Below are 17,822 nucleotides of genomic sequence, written 5' to 3' on the forward strand. Positions count from 1 at the left end.
GGAATTTCTACTAAAGAAGGTAATTACCACTTCACTATTAGATACTGTGATAACAAACACAGCAAAGACAATAACAGGCCCAGTCAGTTGAAAGCTATGTGGTACCTTCAAAATGAGATACTTTTCTTCATTAGACCTTTGTAATATACCCTCTTATTGGTATTGAAAGTGTGCATCATATCTTCACTCAAAACTACTAGATAACCTTTCTTCATGATATAAATCCTTGAAGTGGTAATGTGACTATTGAAATAATACAGTCATGGCTGAATATAAAATTCTATACAGAGATATTATTAAAGAAAAAGAATGAGAGATTGTAGATACCAATAAACAAAAGTGAAAGGAGGTACTATAAACAAATTACTCAGGTTTGGATTAGTTCATTTCCGAGCCTAGGTACACTGGAAGAGTGGCCACTTCTAAGTTGCATTCAGTCTATTATATGTACCATTGTACATGTCCAGTTCATTGTTTTCATCAAAGGCACACGCAATTCATAGGTAAGGAAAAAATAAATAAAGTGGCCAGGAGAAAAAGCCTGCTTCTAAGTAGGAGAGTATTCTATCCATCGCAAAAGATGAAAGCAGGTATCTCTTATTACATGTTTTTGTTCCCAGAGAAACAAGACCAAAAATATGTGATTTTCGTATTTGTGTTAACACAGCAGAACTTTTCAAAGTCACTGCCAGAAATGGACCAGCTTTCTTACCTGTTTTTTCCATGCTTTAAGTTAAGGATGTCTGCCTCATTATGAACATTACTGGTTCCCCCAGACTTCTGTAGTCTGGCTTTGCTGTGATTACTGGTCAAAACCTTTAATTACAGTATATAGTTTGTGCAGCTGCCTGGAAATTGGTCTCAGGGTCAATGGCTCTTCCCGTTCCCCTCTTTCCATTCTTTTGAAGCAATATTGCTGAACTGAAGGCATTGTTCCAGCTTTCTGGTGTGCTCTGTCTGCTGCACATTATGAATAGCTTTGCAATCACTCTAGCAATTGGTTCTTCAACTGCCTTTAGGTTGTCAATTGTAATTCATTGGCTTCAGGCACCTTTTCTCTTTTCATTCTCTTGAGGTCTTTTATTACTTAATTTGCAATAATATTAGGGAATGTCTTCTTCAGACATGTCACTAATGCCTTACTGATTATGAGGCTGGGGGTACATCTGACTCTCATACATTCGCTTGTTAAAATGTTTCAATATTTCCTTCATCTCTGTGACTTGTGATGCCAATATTTGCAGTACCTTGCAAAGATGTTTGCTTAATGCTGAAGTCTTCTCTAAAGAATAATCTAAAGACTCCTCCTTAAGATATTTTTATTGGGGTTAATTTATATAATTAGTTATAGTTATTTGTATAACTTCCCAAAGATATGATTTCTCATTTTTATAATAAGAACTAAGATTTCATATGTTCTTGCCATATTAATGCTCTATTCTTTTTTAACATATAAAAATTATAATTTTAAGCTCCACACAACTCAGAGATAGTGAAGTAGAAATCAGTGGCTATGTTTTCAGAACCTTTTAAGAAGACCTGTATTTGCTCCTCCGACATATTTTTAGAGATTATATAAGAAAACATTAAGACTATTCAAAATGAGTGCCAATGCTTCTGCATTACAGAATCAAGAGGAAGTTTTGTTTCTGTTTTTTCAGGGGAAGGAATAAACAAATATATCTCTTGCTCCATTAAGAAAAAAAGTAAACCATTTGTGCATTATGTCTCAAATCCTTAGTTCTGGATAAAATCCAACAGATTAACCTTTCTCATTAGTCTCAGCCATCTCAGAGCAACCAAGGGTATTTTAAAGCAGACACTATGTAATAATAATAATGATAATAATTACCATAATGATAATAACTAACGCTTATTGTGCTTTTTATCTTCAAAGTACCTTACTGACATTAACTATGTGTCTATTTTCAAATTAATTTACCTCGACAAATGTTTTATTAACTTTGTAAGCTATGGAATGTGTAGTGACTGAGTTCTCTTTCGCAAATAAAAAAATAAATGAAAGGAACTAAGGGACAAGGAAAGGGTACCTTAAACTTTTGCCTCAAATCAGCCATTGCCTTTGTTGAATGAGGATTAATGAAATGCTAATTTTTATAAAATATAATATTAAAATACAGATCTAAAGTGTGAAGATCACCACTACAACAACACAAATACATACTACCTCGGAAAGATTAGAAAGTAGCGAAATAATATTGTTTGGATAAAATCAGTCTGTAACTTTACTAGTTATGATTCATTATAAAATATTTAGATATGCATACAAAGAAAAAGTGTTAAATATAAGAATTTTTTAAGATCCTTCTAAGTTTCACTTATGTAATAAATGGTTTTATTAATTAAAAGGCTACATTTTTTTTTATTTGTTTGTTTGTTTTTTGAGACAGAGCCACACTCTATCACCCAGGCTATAATGCAGTTGTGTGATCTTGGCTCACTGCAGTCTCCACCTCCCGAGTTCAAGCAATTCTCCTGCCTCAGCCTCCCAAGTAACAGGGACTACAGGGGCACGCCACTATGCCCAGCTAATTTTTCTATTTTTAGTAGAGACAGAGTTTCACTATGTTGGTCAGGCTGGTCTCGAACTCCTGACCTCAAGTGATTTGCCTGCCTCGGCCTCATTTGTTTTTAATAAATTGAATTCATCACTTTAAAACCATGTCATTATGTTCCCTTAGAGCTTCATTATGTAGCAGTCTCTATGTGATAAATCTAAACAGGAAAAAATAGATTTTGATTCTAGCAAACAAAATAAGCTCTATAAGATAAATATAGGCAATTATTTAAAAATGCATTAAAAGAATATCATTTGGTCAAGACGTCCAGCCAATTTCTATAAGGGATTTTGGAAAGAGAATAGTACCCTGATATGGTGTTAAACAAAGTCCACAAATAGACGAACACAAATGGAGAAACATAAAATCAAACATTTGTAAATATGATAATTAACAAGTTGAATCTTTTTAAAACTACGTATTAACATGGTTAGAGTGGTGAGGATTCGAGGAAGATGTGGTTTGTAAGCAATATTAACAGGTCAGGTTTGGTGTTTCAGGAAAATAAAGTTTTTTATATTCAAGGATAAAAATAGATGCATTGGCTTGAGTAAAGAGAGAGTAAGGAAATCTGGATAAAGTTGATGGTATGAAGCCAGTAAGAAAAGATGTATGGCAAGATTCGGAGGTAGCCACTCTTTCAAACCAAATACAGTTATCCCTTGGTATCTTTTGAGGATGGGGTCCAGAACCTCCCATGGATACCAAAATCTGAGATGCATAAATCCCTGATATCAAATGGAGCAGTATTATCATATAACCTATGCACATCCTCCCATATACTTTAAATCATCCCTAGATTACTTAAAATACCTAATAATGTAAATGCTACATATATAGTTGTTATACTATATTATTTAGGGAATATTGACAAATAGACTGTACATGTTGAATTCAGAGAACGGTGTTTTTCCCTGAATATTTTCAATTGGTGGTTGGTTGAATACATGAATGGCAGAACTCACAGATATGGAGGGTTGACTGTTTATTGACCACAGACACATAAACAAGCCGTAATTCCTATCCTCCAACAAACTTACAACCTTAAAGAGTAGACAGAAAAGTTATAGGCAAAATTCTAATATTATGATTTGGATAAGCGCAGGTTGCCAAGGAAAATCAGATGAGAGAGCCCAACTCAGGCATGGGCATTCAAGACGACTTCCTGATGTAATACATAATCTTGAGGGGGTTGTATTAGTCCATTTTTATACTGCTGATAAAGACATACTCAAGACTGGGAAGAAAGAGAGGTTTAATTGAACTTATAGTTCCACATGGCTGGGGAGGCCTCAGAATCACAGTGGGAGGTGAAAGGTACTTCTTCCATGGTGGTGGCAAGAGAAAAATGAAGAAGGAGTAAAAGCGGAACCCCCTGATAAATCCATCAGATCTCGTGAGACTTACTTACTATCACGAGAATAGCATAGGAAAGACTGGCCCCCACGATTCAATTGCCTCCTCCTGGCTCCCTCCCACAACACGTGAGAATTCTGGGACATACAATTCAAGTTTAGATTTAGGTAGCGGCACAGCCGAACCATATCAGGGGTTTTCCTAGTGAATTAGGAATAGTGAATGGTAGATAAGCATAAGTGAGTGAAGAAAAAGGAATCCGATGCACATTAACATAGAAGATCTGTGGAATTACATTCGATTCCAGAAGGAATTAAAAGATTAATAATATTAGAAGGTTTTAAAATATGGGTATCATGAAACATCGATAGGAAGTTTGCTTGTTCTGCTCTGTGTTGAAAAATAGTGAGAAAAGAGGAGATCTAGGGGTGTAAACTATTAGGAAACTCTGAAAAGCACTGCAGAGGCAGAAGTGGGAGAATGAGACTGAAAAGTCTAGATGTGGAGAATAAAAAAGAGTAAGAATTGAAAGAGGCTTCAAAATGTTCACTTTACATAAAATGAAGATATGTATGTGACTGAAGAAAGGAAGATAGTGGAAAGGAATGGAGGTTTTAAAAGAGAACATAATAAATTACTTTTTGTATATACATTGACATATTTTGAGATGTATTACCTTATTACCCTCATCTAAATAATTTGCTTGATAAAATGGACGTTTCTTACATAACATATTTGTTCATGGAAGTTTTGCTTTTGGTGGACAAGGCACATTTTAATCATATTGCTTGGTAGATGCAAGAAACACAGGTATACAGAGGAAAAAATAGTGAGATCAAGGCGGATAGACATAGAATCAAGAAAATCAGGTATACAAACTTAATTTTCTCAAAGAATGCATATAGAAATAAATGAATGTGTATAATAAATAAAATATTCTGGCTGTTTTACTACTTTCAGCTTAAAAGTTGCTCTTCAAAATACACTTAAAATAATGACATTCTTATACCTAATGAAATGATTGCTAATTCAGAAATATTTATTTCTCTTGATAAATATTTTCAAGAGATAGCTGAGTCATTCAGTGGAAAATTCACTTCCAAACCCTCATTGTTTCCTCAATATTTAAGTGTAACAGTGTGCAGTACATCTGTAAGGAATGAACAAAAAACAGTTTGTATCTCTCATATCATTTTAGAATAAGTATACATCCCATAGGGGAATTTTCAAACTGCTCACACCATAGGTATGTACACTGTTCCATGTGAAATCAAATCAGTGTTCTAAAATGCTGCCAAGAGGCAGGTCAAGATACTTGGAAAACTCTTCAGATTTAAAGTATATGACACTTTCAAATGATTATTTTACAAACACATTTCTCTACATATACAGAAAGTAGTATTAAATTAAGCTAAGTATTTTACATGATTTAAACACTGCTTTGCATTTTTTAATAAAAGATTTGTCACATGAAGTCAGAGAAGATACTCAGTAGTTCATCAAGTTGCCAAAAAAGAAATGATCTGTTATAAATATAAAATAATTTAAACTATAGTTTATTATCTAGGGACACAGATTGCCCAACAATTTCAGTCTTTCAAAACTCTGATCCTTTGTAGAAAGGAAAAAAAAAGTACACAATGTAGCACTAATCACCTACAAATAAGTAGTTATAATTAAATGTGATAAATACCATAGAAACATACTAGCACCCTCTTCAAGAAGATGTCTAATACTAAAAAGTGAAAATTAAATAAACTCTTCATGGCACAGAGTAATGAATGCATTGTTCAAAAAAATCTGAATATTTATAACCAAAATAAAACATGGTCTAAAAAACCAGTAATGTTTATATCATTACAAAAATACTTGCAAATACTTTTCTCGCATTTATATTTTGTTTTTCAAACATAACACGAAGTTCTATGCACATCATAATAACAAATTGAATTAAAATTGTATAAAAATTGAGAAATGGCCTGATCACAAATTTTAACTTTAATGTTGACACCCTAATTTAGAAGCTGTATTTTCCTGTGTTAATGAGCCACGGAACAAATAGAGTCATTCAGCATTATAATTCTGCTTCAAAACTCTGTTTCACAGTCTTCATATTTCTCAATTAGTATTTGCTTTAATAGAAAATATTCAACAAATAGTTAACACTGTACTTTTGATATACTATTTCTGAAAAGGTTAAATACTTTTGGATTAAGGATATAGACAAACATCAAATCAGATGACATTGCTAGAAAATATAGACTGTTTCATGTTAACAAAACGTGTCCTTTTATAAGACACAACGTCCAGTAAAATGAAAATAAGATTTTAAAAACCAGGAGGTAAAAGAATCACAATCAGCAGCGGTGTAGAAGGAAAATAGGATTACATTTATTGGCTACTATATCAACTTAACTTCTCATAAAATCCTCCTGATCTATTAAATAACTTCAGAACTGAAGTATGCTCTCCTATGGGAGTTGTAAAACAAATTAGATACAATTACAATTCAATACAAATGAGAAACCAACCTATTTACCCTTAAGATTTCTCTCATTTTGTAGCTTTATCATTTACATTAGATCAGAATTTTCCCTAATGTACCAAGTGGGCCACTTGACATAATAATAAATTTTTCTCGAATGCTTTCTATAGAGAAAAATAGTTGATACGAGTAAATTCTGGAATTCACCTCCCCAAAGTGAATACAACAAACATCTGTTGCAAGAATTGCTTGGCTTTCAGACAGTATGTAAAGGGTGTTCTTTTTCCCAGTGTTTTGCTGGTTTTTTGTTTTGTTTTGTTTTTTTAAGCTTGTTTAAAAATACATGTTTTCACTATCAGCTCTCAAGACATAAAATCTTAAAATTCTGGTAAGTTAAACCCAGGTCATTACCAGGTATATTACAGAAAGAAAAAATATGTAATGTACAAGACTCCACTTGCTTCTGAAAGGGCAAGAAAATAATTGGGCATGTTGCCCTCTGCCTGTGGGTTACATAGTAATTTTAACCATTGTGTTCGTTTCTTAATTCAGTGTTCCACACAAACATAGCAACACTCATAGTAGGGGAAGGGACTACATATATAACTTCCTTATGATTTTTATTCTCTTTGGAGTCCCACTGATAATTCGACTTTCTCTTTTGAATTTCACTGGCTTCTCCCCACTTTTAAAGTCAACAGTATCCAGACATGCTCATCAAGCAATAAACATAAAATGTAATAATTTCAATGGAGTGAGAAGAAATCAATAGACTTTATGACTGATTATCTTTTCTAACTGAATCAAAGTTTAGTGCTTTTTGGTAAGTTGAATGCATCTTCCTTGATTCTGACAGAACAGAATTTTGCCTAAAATTCACAAGTATTTTGCAGATTAAAATACCACCTTTTTAGCATTGGGAAATTCCATAAAACATACACAAATTAGCAGGAGCAAATGAGTAAGAATGCTTATCAGCAATAGGGCACAGGATGTGCAACACCTTTAAGAAAGAGAATAAAAAGACGACCGTTATCTAAATATATTTCTAGTAACACATGACTTTGCTCACTTTTCAATCTTCTACTGCCTCTTCTATAATACCAATGCCTGCTCCCAACGATTTTAAAGTTATTGTTTACAAAATGTTTAAGATTCAGTTCCACAACTCCATTTTTATGCTAACAATAAGGTACTGATTTAATTCTTAAAACATTCCTGACAGCATTTCAACAAGGCATTTTAATACACTACACAGAGAAACTTCTTTGTCATCAAGAAATGGGAAAAAATCTAGGATGTATCCTCTTGTTTTTAGGCCAGACCCGAAGTAAGTATAACCATGTCACTGTGCTTCCATAAACTTCAAGACCTATAATGGAATTAGCCCATGTGTCCCATTAAAGCAGTCTAAAGTGTAGACATGCACCTGTAGGGTATATGTTTATTTAATCATGGGGAAAAATGCTTTACTTAAAGCAGTCCCCATATTGGTATTATGCAAATTCCATTACGAGCAAAAGTTTTGAGAAAAGTAAATTTAAAATGGATACAAATAAAAAGGAAACTCAAAGCCACATATGCTCTAGTATACACAAGTTTAGAATCATTTTCAGACCATATCTATGACAACGCTACATTTATAGCCATCAGTCTTACTGAAAGATGAATCACAAAAACAAGGAAAAAGATATTTGCTCTTTACCTAGGAAAGATAGCCAGCCAACACACTCAAGGAATACTCAGAAGCAATTAATTGCTAAACGCTTCCTTTATTCAATGTGACCATCTTTCATTCCTATGGAGGGTAACCATAAGTCATAGGTTTAAAGATACATTACTTTCAATTATATGATGCCTAAGGAAAACAGATACACAGCTTCATAACTTTAAAAGAAGAAAGAAAAGAAAATCTTTTTTCAGATATTGCAAATAACTTGAATGAAGTTATCTGAAGTTAAAATGGCACTTACATCTATGTTTTACCAATGTGTGTATGTATTATGTATATATTACATACACACATTATACTGTCTACATGTAGTAGTGTACACATACATATTACCAGATTTTTCAGAATGAATAGCTGAATAACAATGCATTCTCAGCAAATGACCTTACAATCATAAACTACCCTTCATTACATACTATTATATCTACTCCATAGGCAGAAAAACTGATGCTGAGAAGTTAAAAGATTTACAAACTAAGGTCTTAAAAGCACATTAGGAGACACCATCATTATAATGCTGAAGATCTTCACATTAATGACTTTCTGAATAGATTTTTATTGCTATTTTTTACTTAATTACTTAATATTATCTATAAGGTATTTTTCAAACTCTATTCTTTAAAAGGTGCTACGTACTTAATGCTAAATGACGCAACTAAAGTGAGACATGAGCTCTGTCTGTTGAATAAGAGGTCTTTGGGTCTTTGCCTTTCTTTTTTTTTTACTGTGTTTCTAAAATTTGAATAAAAACTCTATTTATATGGTTCTTCTATTTAGGTGTTTAAACTTCAAAGTAAATTATCCAAATTAATCCTATTAACTTATCATAACAAATTGCATTATTCTGATTTTAGAGGTGAGAAGCCAGGCACAGGAATAAAGCTATCTGCCATGGGTCACACACTAAGTGTGAGGGAGGTCTGGAGTTAGAACATGTTATGTCCTTGGCTCCTCATTGATTTTTCAGGTTGAAGGGCAAGATTGTTCACATTAATCATCTCATTCCAAAATAACTTGAGGAAGCACGCAATTTTCTGAAGCAGAGGGGAAATCATATCCTGAAAGTTGCAAGTATAAAGGAATACATCAAGAGTTTTGATTTCACTGTACTTACGTTATAATTCACTATAATTTAACTTTTAAAAACTATTCACGTATCTCATTACTATAGTATCATGAATCAGAAGCTCTGTTGGCTGAGACGCTATTTGACCAGAATTAGTCTCATGCTTTTATAGGAGAGATACAAGCTAAGAAATAAAATTAAATGAGGAAGATAAACATTGGTTCCATGTTAAAATGTATTTGATGGCATGGAATTTGCAAGACAAGACATCAATTTTCAGCCTAGTAGATTAGAGAATAGGATCCATTAATCCTAGCCAACATTGAACACTTCAGAGGAACAAGAACATGACATCTGAAGGCGAGTAATGCATGGAAATACTCACGATATGTTCCTAGAAAAGCCGAAGAAGAGAATGAACTAAGACCACAGGTTAAAACAACATTAAATAACCAGGCCTTTAGCCCCTCAAAATAGATGAAAAATATAACCAGAAACATCTTTTAACCATTGCTAAATAGCTAGAAAACTCTGTGCTCTCCAAGTAGGGTTAGGTATGTAAACAAGTGCTAACAGATTGATACAGGCTTTCTGCTTCCTATGAAAACTAAGGTTTCATGTTGAAAGCAGCACAACCAGCACATTCCTAATTATATGCATTTTTCCGGGTTCCAACGTGGCAGCAAAAGTACAAGCAAGGAAGACAAAGAGTTGTCATGTTAATGGGACATACCTCTTGTACTGAGCGAGCTGCTGGCTTGTCTTGATGATTGGCCAATATTAAAAAGGGTAAAGTGCATAACTGTGGATGCTGAAGAGCTGAGTGCAGCTCATTTCTAGCAGCTTCTAAATCATCCTCTGAAGAGGCACTGTCTAATACAAATATTACCCCTTGAGATCCTTGGTAGTAGCGGCTCCAGTATTTCCGGATATTATCAGCCCCTGTCAAAAACAAAACAAATTTTCATTTTAAAAAGAGCTTTCAGCAACTGAAAAATGTTCCCAACAGTAATTCCTACTGGAAACCAATGTATCTTTTAAAAATTAAGTGCTAAACTCTGTGGTATGGATTAGAACAGGAATTTAGAAAAGGCAGAGATCACAGTGGATGGGAACAAAGAAGGCAGTAGAGCCAATAGGTAGATTTGGCCTTGAAGGAAGACACAAAATCTAAGCCATTCTTAATGACTTCTATATAAAAACGTGTGTGAGAGAGCCAGGATAAATACTTCCTAGACTTAAAAGGATATTTTCAGACTTTAATAGTCTCAAATGAACCACACTCTCTACAAATTGAGACTGAACCTGCCTCAGAGAGCTGCATGGCCTAGACATCCACCAAGGCTTCTTTCCAAACCATTAACATTAGCTTGGTGATACTTTTTAACAGAACTGCTTGCTGATCAGGACAGCCTTGTTTAATTTCACCTAGAGAGTTATTAGCACAATAGATCTATGTGTCAAAGTGCTAAAGTTTGTGAAAAACTAAAATCATGGCCTTTGATACAATTATATGATTCTGTTTGGCTTCATAACCCATGAGGAAAAATAACAGACAACAGGTGTGCACTTATGGTCTCAATGAGATAAGATGTTTATTAAAAAAAACAAAAACAAAAAAATATATGGAGAGGCTGGGCGCGGTGGTTCACACCTGTAATCTTAGCACTTTGGGAGGCCAAGGCAGGTGAATCACCTGAGGTCAGGAGTTCAAGACCAGCCTGGCCAACATGGTGAAACCCCTTATCTACTAAAAATACAAAAATTAGCCAGGCGTGGCAGCGGGTGCCTGTAATCCCAGCTACTTGGGAGGCTAAGGCTGAGGCAGGAGGATCGCTTGAACCCGGGAGGTGGAGGTTGCAGTGAGACAAGATGGCGCCACTGCACTCCAGCCTGGGCAATACAGCAAGGCTCCATCTCAAGAAAACAGCAACAACAACAACAACAACACATGGAGAGTCTCATCAGCCAAGGCATGTCATGTATCATTCCTCTTTGTATTTCCATTATATGGCACAACATCTAACTCAAAGTTCAGTACTGGAATAATGAAAATTGAGGGAATGAGGGAGTAAAATTATATACTAATTAAGCTTTACAAATTTGAGACGAGAACAAACTCTAGAGATGATTTAGTCCAACTCTCTGAGGAAACTGAGGCAGAGAGAGGTAAAGTAAGTGATCCCTTGTCATGTATCTAATAAATCACAAAATTGGGATTTGCATGAGTTAGTAGACAGCCTGTCCAGGGAAGGCACAGGCACTTTCCCTTACATCCTGGTGACTGCTTTCATTCCTTTCATTCAAGAATAGGAGGGGCAATATGTGTGCATGTGTAGGAAAGGGGTGCTACTGGTTATATAACGACAATTAGATTTCATGGAATTTCACCAATGTATTGCATATGATCAAGTCCGAACCAGTTAATAACGGTATTTTAGTCATCCACTGAACATCTAGCTCCTATGTTTGACATATTATGTTATGTGTTAGGGAAACAGTGGGGACTGCAGTTGGTGTGCCCTGGCTGGCAAGGGTCACCTGTTTGCTTCTCTTCCCAACTCTGTGCTCAGTGACATCCTGTTGGTAGCTTGAAATCAATCAGGGTGAAAGTACTGTCACTATGGAAATCAGCAAATCCTACAGATCAAGTCCTTTCCTCTCTCAGAGAGCCAACACACCACTGATGACACTGAGCAGCTTATATTTTCTGGGAGAAATAGAAAAGAAAACTAAAAGATTACAATAGAGTACAAGAAAGTGCTGTCATACAGGTACTCATTAGGTCCTCTGGGAGCAAGAGATAGGCATTTCATCCAAGTGGGGCAATTCTTTTTTAATTTCATTTTTTAAATTTGAGATGCGTTCTCGCTATGTTGCCTAGGCTGGACTCAAGACTCAAGTAATTCTCCTGCATCAGCCTCTTGGGTAGCTGGGACTAAAGGCACATACCACGGTGCCCGGGGGGGGCAAATCTCTTGAAAGAATAATATCAGTAGCCAAACAGCTCCCATTTGTTAAACACTTCCTATTTTCCAGGTACTAAGTGTTTTAAAAAGAAAAGCTCATACAATTCTTACAACAATCTAAGGAGGGAAGTATAATTGACTAAGGCTTTGAAACTAATTTTCAGGTCCTAAAATCTGTGATTTCACCATTATACTATAGGTATATATTTAATAAGAGGATCAAGGACATTTGATGTTGAGTAAAGTTAAATATGTGAAGACATGGGATATGAGCAGGGTTGATGCATATCAAGCAGGGTCCAACTAAGAAAACAAAACAAAAATAAAGAGGAAATTTAAGCCAGAGATTATTTAGTATAGGGAATTCATTGCTTAGGTGGTGGTGGAACTAAGGAAACAGCAGGGGTACTGAGATAAGCAACATCTTAGGTCGGGTTCCCTAGACACAAAGCCTGAGATGGCATTTCTTGTACACCTGATTTAGAGGGAGTGCTGTCAGGAGAAACTAGAAGTGAAAGAAGTAAGCTAGAATGGGGGAAGAAGCTAGGCAAAGATATTGTTTCAGAAATCTAGCCTCAGCTTGATGCGATGAGGAATTCTAGAGCATGGATTGAACCACAGAAGTTGTCTAGTCCAAAGGCAAGGGGGCTGGCCTATTACACCCTTGTATAGTCATTAGCCATCCCTGGGGAACAGGAGGGGGTTGGGGCATGATCTCATAATCTCCCAAACATATTTGGTTGGGGCAATTACTGTCAGCCAAGGGCAGGCCTCTGGAGAAGAGTACAGGTGTGAGTCATTAGCAGCCAATACCCGCAGCAGCTGGGAGATGGATGCACTGGCCCAGTAAAAGAGATCTGGGTAGGATACCAATAGCATCTGCTACAGGCTACATCCAGACACTATCCATATGCTCGAGAACCATCCATAAGCTGGAGGGACAAAACTGGAGGCAGTGTTACCCGGTGGTAAGTGTTTAAAACAACAAAAATTGTGTGCATGTGTATCTGTACACAAGCTTGTTATAAACTTCACTAACATAAAGGATGTGCAGCGCAGTTTTCATGGTAAGACTCAATGCAGCATGCTTTATTGTAAATTCCACATAGCCAACTAATGCCCACAGAATCCTTTCGTTGAGTTTGTATCCACGGCCAACTAATGAGTGCAATTGACAAACTAGTGTAGTTCTGCCATGAATGGTGGCTGCTCAAAGTGTTTTACGTATATTAAATCACTTACCCATGACAGTCTAATGACTATCATGAGGTAAATACTGTTGTCAATCTCATTTTATCAACAAGGAAACCAAAACAGAAAACGATTATGTAACTTGCCCAAGGTTACACACCTAATAAATACATTTAGGTCTAATGTGATTGAAATAGAGATCATGGACTAAAAAGGCAATGAGGCTAAATAAAGAACTATATTACCACATAAGCTAGGAGAAAAGAAATGGAACCCTATTGGAACAGAAGGTAAGTAAATGGCTACATACATTAATGGAAATATGTCCAAAAACATTTCCCAACTGGTTAATTCAATGGATAGTTATTAAGTACCTATTCCATCCATACAAGTCTCTGAGCTAGGACCTAAAGAGATATTTAGAAAGCCATTATTCCTCTTAATTGAAACCATCAAATCCTGTAAAGTAATACAAATTACAATGAGGCCTGCAAATACAGCAGGTGGAGCAAATACATCCACACATTAGATGGTGTCCAGTGAGTCAGATATAATGAGAATTTGGTTGCATGTTTTAATAGAGCTTGTCCTTGGAAATACTCAGGACACCTGGAAATTCAACTTCTGCAGTCAACTCTTTCAATGAGAAACTATGTTTTCATTGGCCACATTTAGGAGTACATATGGTACCTGAAAATAGTGAGACACGCACACACACACACACACACACACACACACACATATACACACAAACCCAAAGAGAAATACCATAACTTTAAAAAATGTCCCTTATATGACATAATGTATGAATAATATATTAATAGTGAAAAGATCCTTTTCTTTAATCTCCTGCTACAGTCTTGTGCCCACTCTTAGAATTCCTTTCATCATCAACGCTGAACTTGGAATTCTAAATTCCCATTTTGCCTTCTGCACATGGCTTTGGTCAGCAGCAACCTAACCCATACTGAGACTAGGGCACTTCACCAGCAACGAGGTGAAGAGTGGTATGCAGTTGTTCAGTCCAGCTTAGTGGGCCATGGTTTAGTTACCAGATTAAAATAAGAAATGGCTGTGTCATGAGCCCAGCTGCCGGGTGCTTTGAGGAGTGAGCCTAACTGGGGAGGTTAGAGACACCTGTCTGATGCCCACATTCTCAACCCCTAAACCAAATCCAAAAGAAGTAACAAACACAGGAAGTGACATCTTACAGCAGGCTAAGGCCACTCTTAGTCTAGTGACTGAAAATGCCATGCTGTGTGTGTAATGTTCGATGCCGTGTCTTCCCCTTCTCTACAATATCCATCTTAACCATTCTTTACAGCCTATGGCTCTTAAACATGCATGCTCGTTTGAATAGAACATTCTGTCCCTTCCCGTTTCACTGGAGCCTCTCACGTTTTCTGGGAAGCAGCACCATGTAGTGGAAAAGAACACATGGTCTTTGGAGTCAGATAACCCAGGGTTCTATAGATCTGCCACTTATTTGCTGGACTTCAAGCAAAATGCTTGTCTTCTCTGTCTCCATTTCTTCTTCCATTAAATGAGGATAATAAAGACTAAAGGGTTAAATGAGATGATGTCTATAAATAACTTACAAGGTTAGATACAATGTGGTATGTAGGTGTGGTAGGGGTGGGTGATGACTATATGTTGATCATCTTGTATTTCTCATGTGGATATTCACAGCAGATCTCACTGTAGTCTGGAGACTTTGATTTTCTCCAGCTCAACAGTAACCATTGTCTTTTTGACTCTTAGTTTTTTGACTACAATTAAAACATAACATGGTTAAAGAGCAAACTCAAACCTGGTCTACGGTTTGTACATTTAGATTAAAAAGCAAAGGGGTAGTCCTAACAGTAGTGGGGCTGGGTGAGGGTGTTGCCAAATGTCCTAATTATCCAACATCCAGTGTTGCCTCACTAAAAGTTGGAATAAACACTTGGGAATATAAGCTCATCAGGAGGGCCAACCAGCGGAGTCTGGCTCAAGGTACCACAATATGAGTAGAGGGAGAACACAGGAGCATAACAAGTCCTCATTGTATAAATTGATTTCTGTGGCACACTACAGATGTTAACAACACCCTCTCATTATTTATTAATACATCCATCCAACAGATATTTACTGAGCACCTGGCACCATCCTAGGTGCTGAGGAAACAGCAGGAAACAAAATGGACAAAAATTTCAGTCTTTATGCTGCTCACAGTGAAGCCAGCCTATCATCATAGAGGTTAAAAATCCCAGGTACTCATCTGGCCAACTGGGACCTAACAAAGGTCTGCAAAGGTCTGCGGAGAACCTCTGAAAAAGACTTAGCTCCTCTATAAAAAGAGATGCCCAAAGACAGCCACTTCTCTTACAGTTTTTAGATTTCATTGAGTGATAAGCTGAATCTTTGAACAGCATCAGCCTTCTAGCAACCTTGAAGGAGACATATCTACACACTGAGGATGTCAGAATAGGAAAACAGAAAGAGCCTGGGTCCTCGACCACATCCCTGAGCAGCAGAACCAACCACCTACATACATTATAAGGACTCTTTATTATGTGAGCACAGTAAATGCCTACTACTCAAGCCAATTTTAGGAGAATTTGTGACCAGAAAGACGCCAGGTTCCCTCATGTTAAATTAAAAGGCTATGAATAGGTTCCTTAGAGTAGTTCTTTGAAAGAGGTAACCAATGAGTTTAAAAATAGGAATATTTAGGAATCAACAATAAAAACAGGTACTCAAAGTTATCCCTGTGGAAAATCTGATCTCTAGACCACTGCTGTCCTGTTGAAATTTTTGCAATGATGAAAATATTCCACATCTGTGCTTTCCAGTATGGTGGTCACTAGCCACACATGGGTATTGAGCACTTGAAATGTGGCTAGTGTCACTAAGAAACTGAATTGTTTGTTTCATCTATTTAAAGTTAAAACACCACATTGGATAGTGCCGCTCTAGACATTTCCATAAGTGACTGCTGACATAAGAGACTGCTAGAAACCACTAAGACAGGAGCAGATACGGAGATCTCATCCTGTCTTTGAAAGGAAGAGCACAGGGCCTTGCTGGTATAGGAGGGGCTATCCAACAGTGGGTTCCCACAGGGCAGTTGCTGAAGGACTTTGCAACAGGCCAACCAAGACTGCTGCCAGCCACACTGTGGTGGCAGAAGAGTCAGGACGAGAAGCTCAGCTGTTCTCCTCTTTCCATCATCTTACCACAGTCTTAAAAAATTAAAAGTAAGAATAAATTCCTTCTGGAAAACTCAATGGGACTGGAGACCCATAAACAAGCCAATTTTGGAGAACTTGAATTGTAAATGGGTATTGGAATCTTAGTGAATGTTGTAGCCTTAGGACACAAGTTACCTCAGCAGTATTATTAATACTTTAAGAGGAATGCTTCCCAACATGGGAGATGAAAAGGAGAAAGAGAAAAGCAACACTTTTAAATTCTTTTTAAACTCCTCCCACCTTCAAAACCTCAGCCTTTTAGACTGGTGATTCTTTGGACTTTTTTTCGTCTTTTAAACAGACTCAATCTTTTTTTTTTTTTTTTAAATAAACAACTAAGAATTCAGGCAGGACTAAGACATATATATCTAAACTCAAACTTTTATTATGGACTTTCCCACCCACACAACAAGACAAGCCAAAATATAGGAAAGTAAGTTAAGCCCTCCCACTAAATAGTCAATACAAAGTTTAAATATATAAAGATTTCAATCTAAAGGGAGATGTACTTTCCTATTTCACTTTCCAAACAGTCAAAAAACTAAGAGTCAAAAAGACAATGGCTACTGTTGAGCTGGAGAAAATCAAAGTCCCCAGACTACAGTGAGATCTGCTGTGAATATCCACATGGGAAATAAAAGATGATCAACATATAGTTATCACCCACCCCTACCACACCTACATACCACATTGTATCTAGCCTTGTAAGGTATTTATAGACATCATCTCATTTAACCCTTTAGGCTTTATTATCCTCATTTAATGGAAGAAGAAATGGAGACAGAGAAGACAAGTATTTTGCTTGAAGTCCAGCAAATAAGTGGCAGATCTATAGAACCCTGGATTATCTGACTCCAAAGACCATGTGTTCTTTTCCACTACATGGTGCTGCTTCCCAGAAAACGTGAGAGGCTCCAGTGAAACGGGAAGGGACAGAATGTTCTACTCAAACGAGCATGCATGTTTAAGAGCCATAGGCTGTAAAGAATGGTTAAGATGGATATTGTAGAGAAGGGGAAGACACAGCATCCAATGAGGTCAGCGGGGGCAGCAGAGCATAACCTTGGAGGAAATTAGGAACAGGTGGATTATGGGGCACAGTGAGGAGAATGAATGTGAAATAGAAAATCTGAGTTAGTGACAAGTAAATGACTAGTGTGAAAACAGAATATGGATGGCTTCCTAAGTCAGGCAGTGTCTAGATTGGATTC

The 17,822-nt window shown here is 36.5% G+C and overlaps 1 protein-coding gene across 2 annotated transcripts in view; it reads right to left on the reverse strand.

The window, feature by feature from the left end:
- Nucleotides 1-17,822, reverse strand: part of ARL15 (ADP ribosylation factor like GTPase 15) — a 427,617-nt gene that overhangs the window by 221,501 nt on the left and 188,294 nt on the right. For both annotated transcript variants that reach the window (XM_004088466.3, XM_030815765.1), the window contains one exon: nt 9,952-10,160. In XM_004088466.3, coding sequence (XP_004088514.2) covers nt 9,952-10,160 — 209 coding nt within the window. The remainder of the gene's footprint in view (nt 1-9,951; nt 10,161-17,822) is intronic.

The sequence above is a fragment of the Nomascus leucogenys genome, chromosome 7b (genome assembly GCF_006542625.1).
Source record: "Nomascus leucogenys isolate Asia chromosome 7b, Asia_NLE_v1, whole genome shotgun sequence".
Taxonomy (NCBI): Eukaryota; Metazoa; Chordata; class Mammalia; order Primates; family Hylobatidae; genus Nomascus; species Nomascus leucogenys.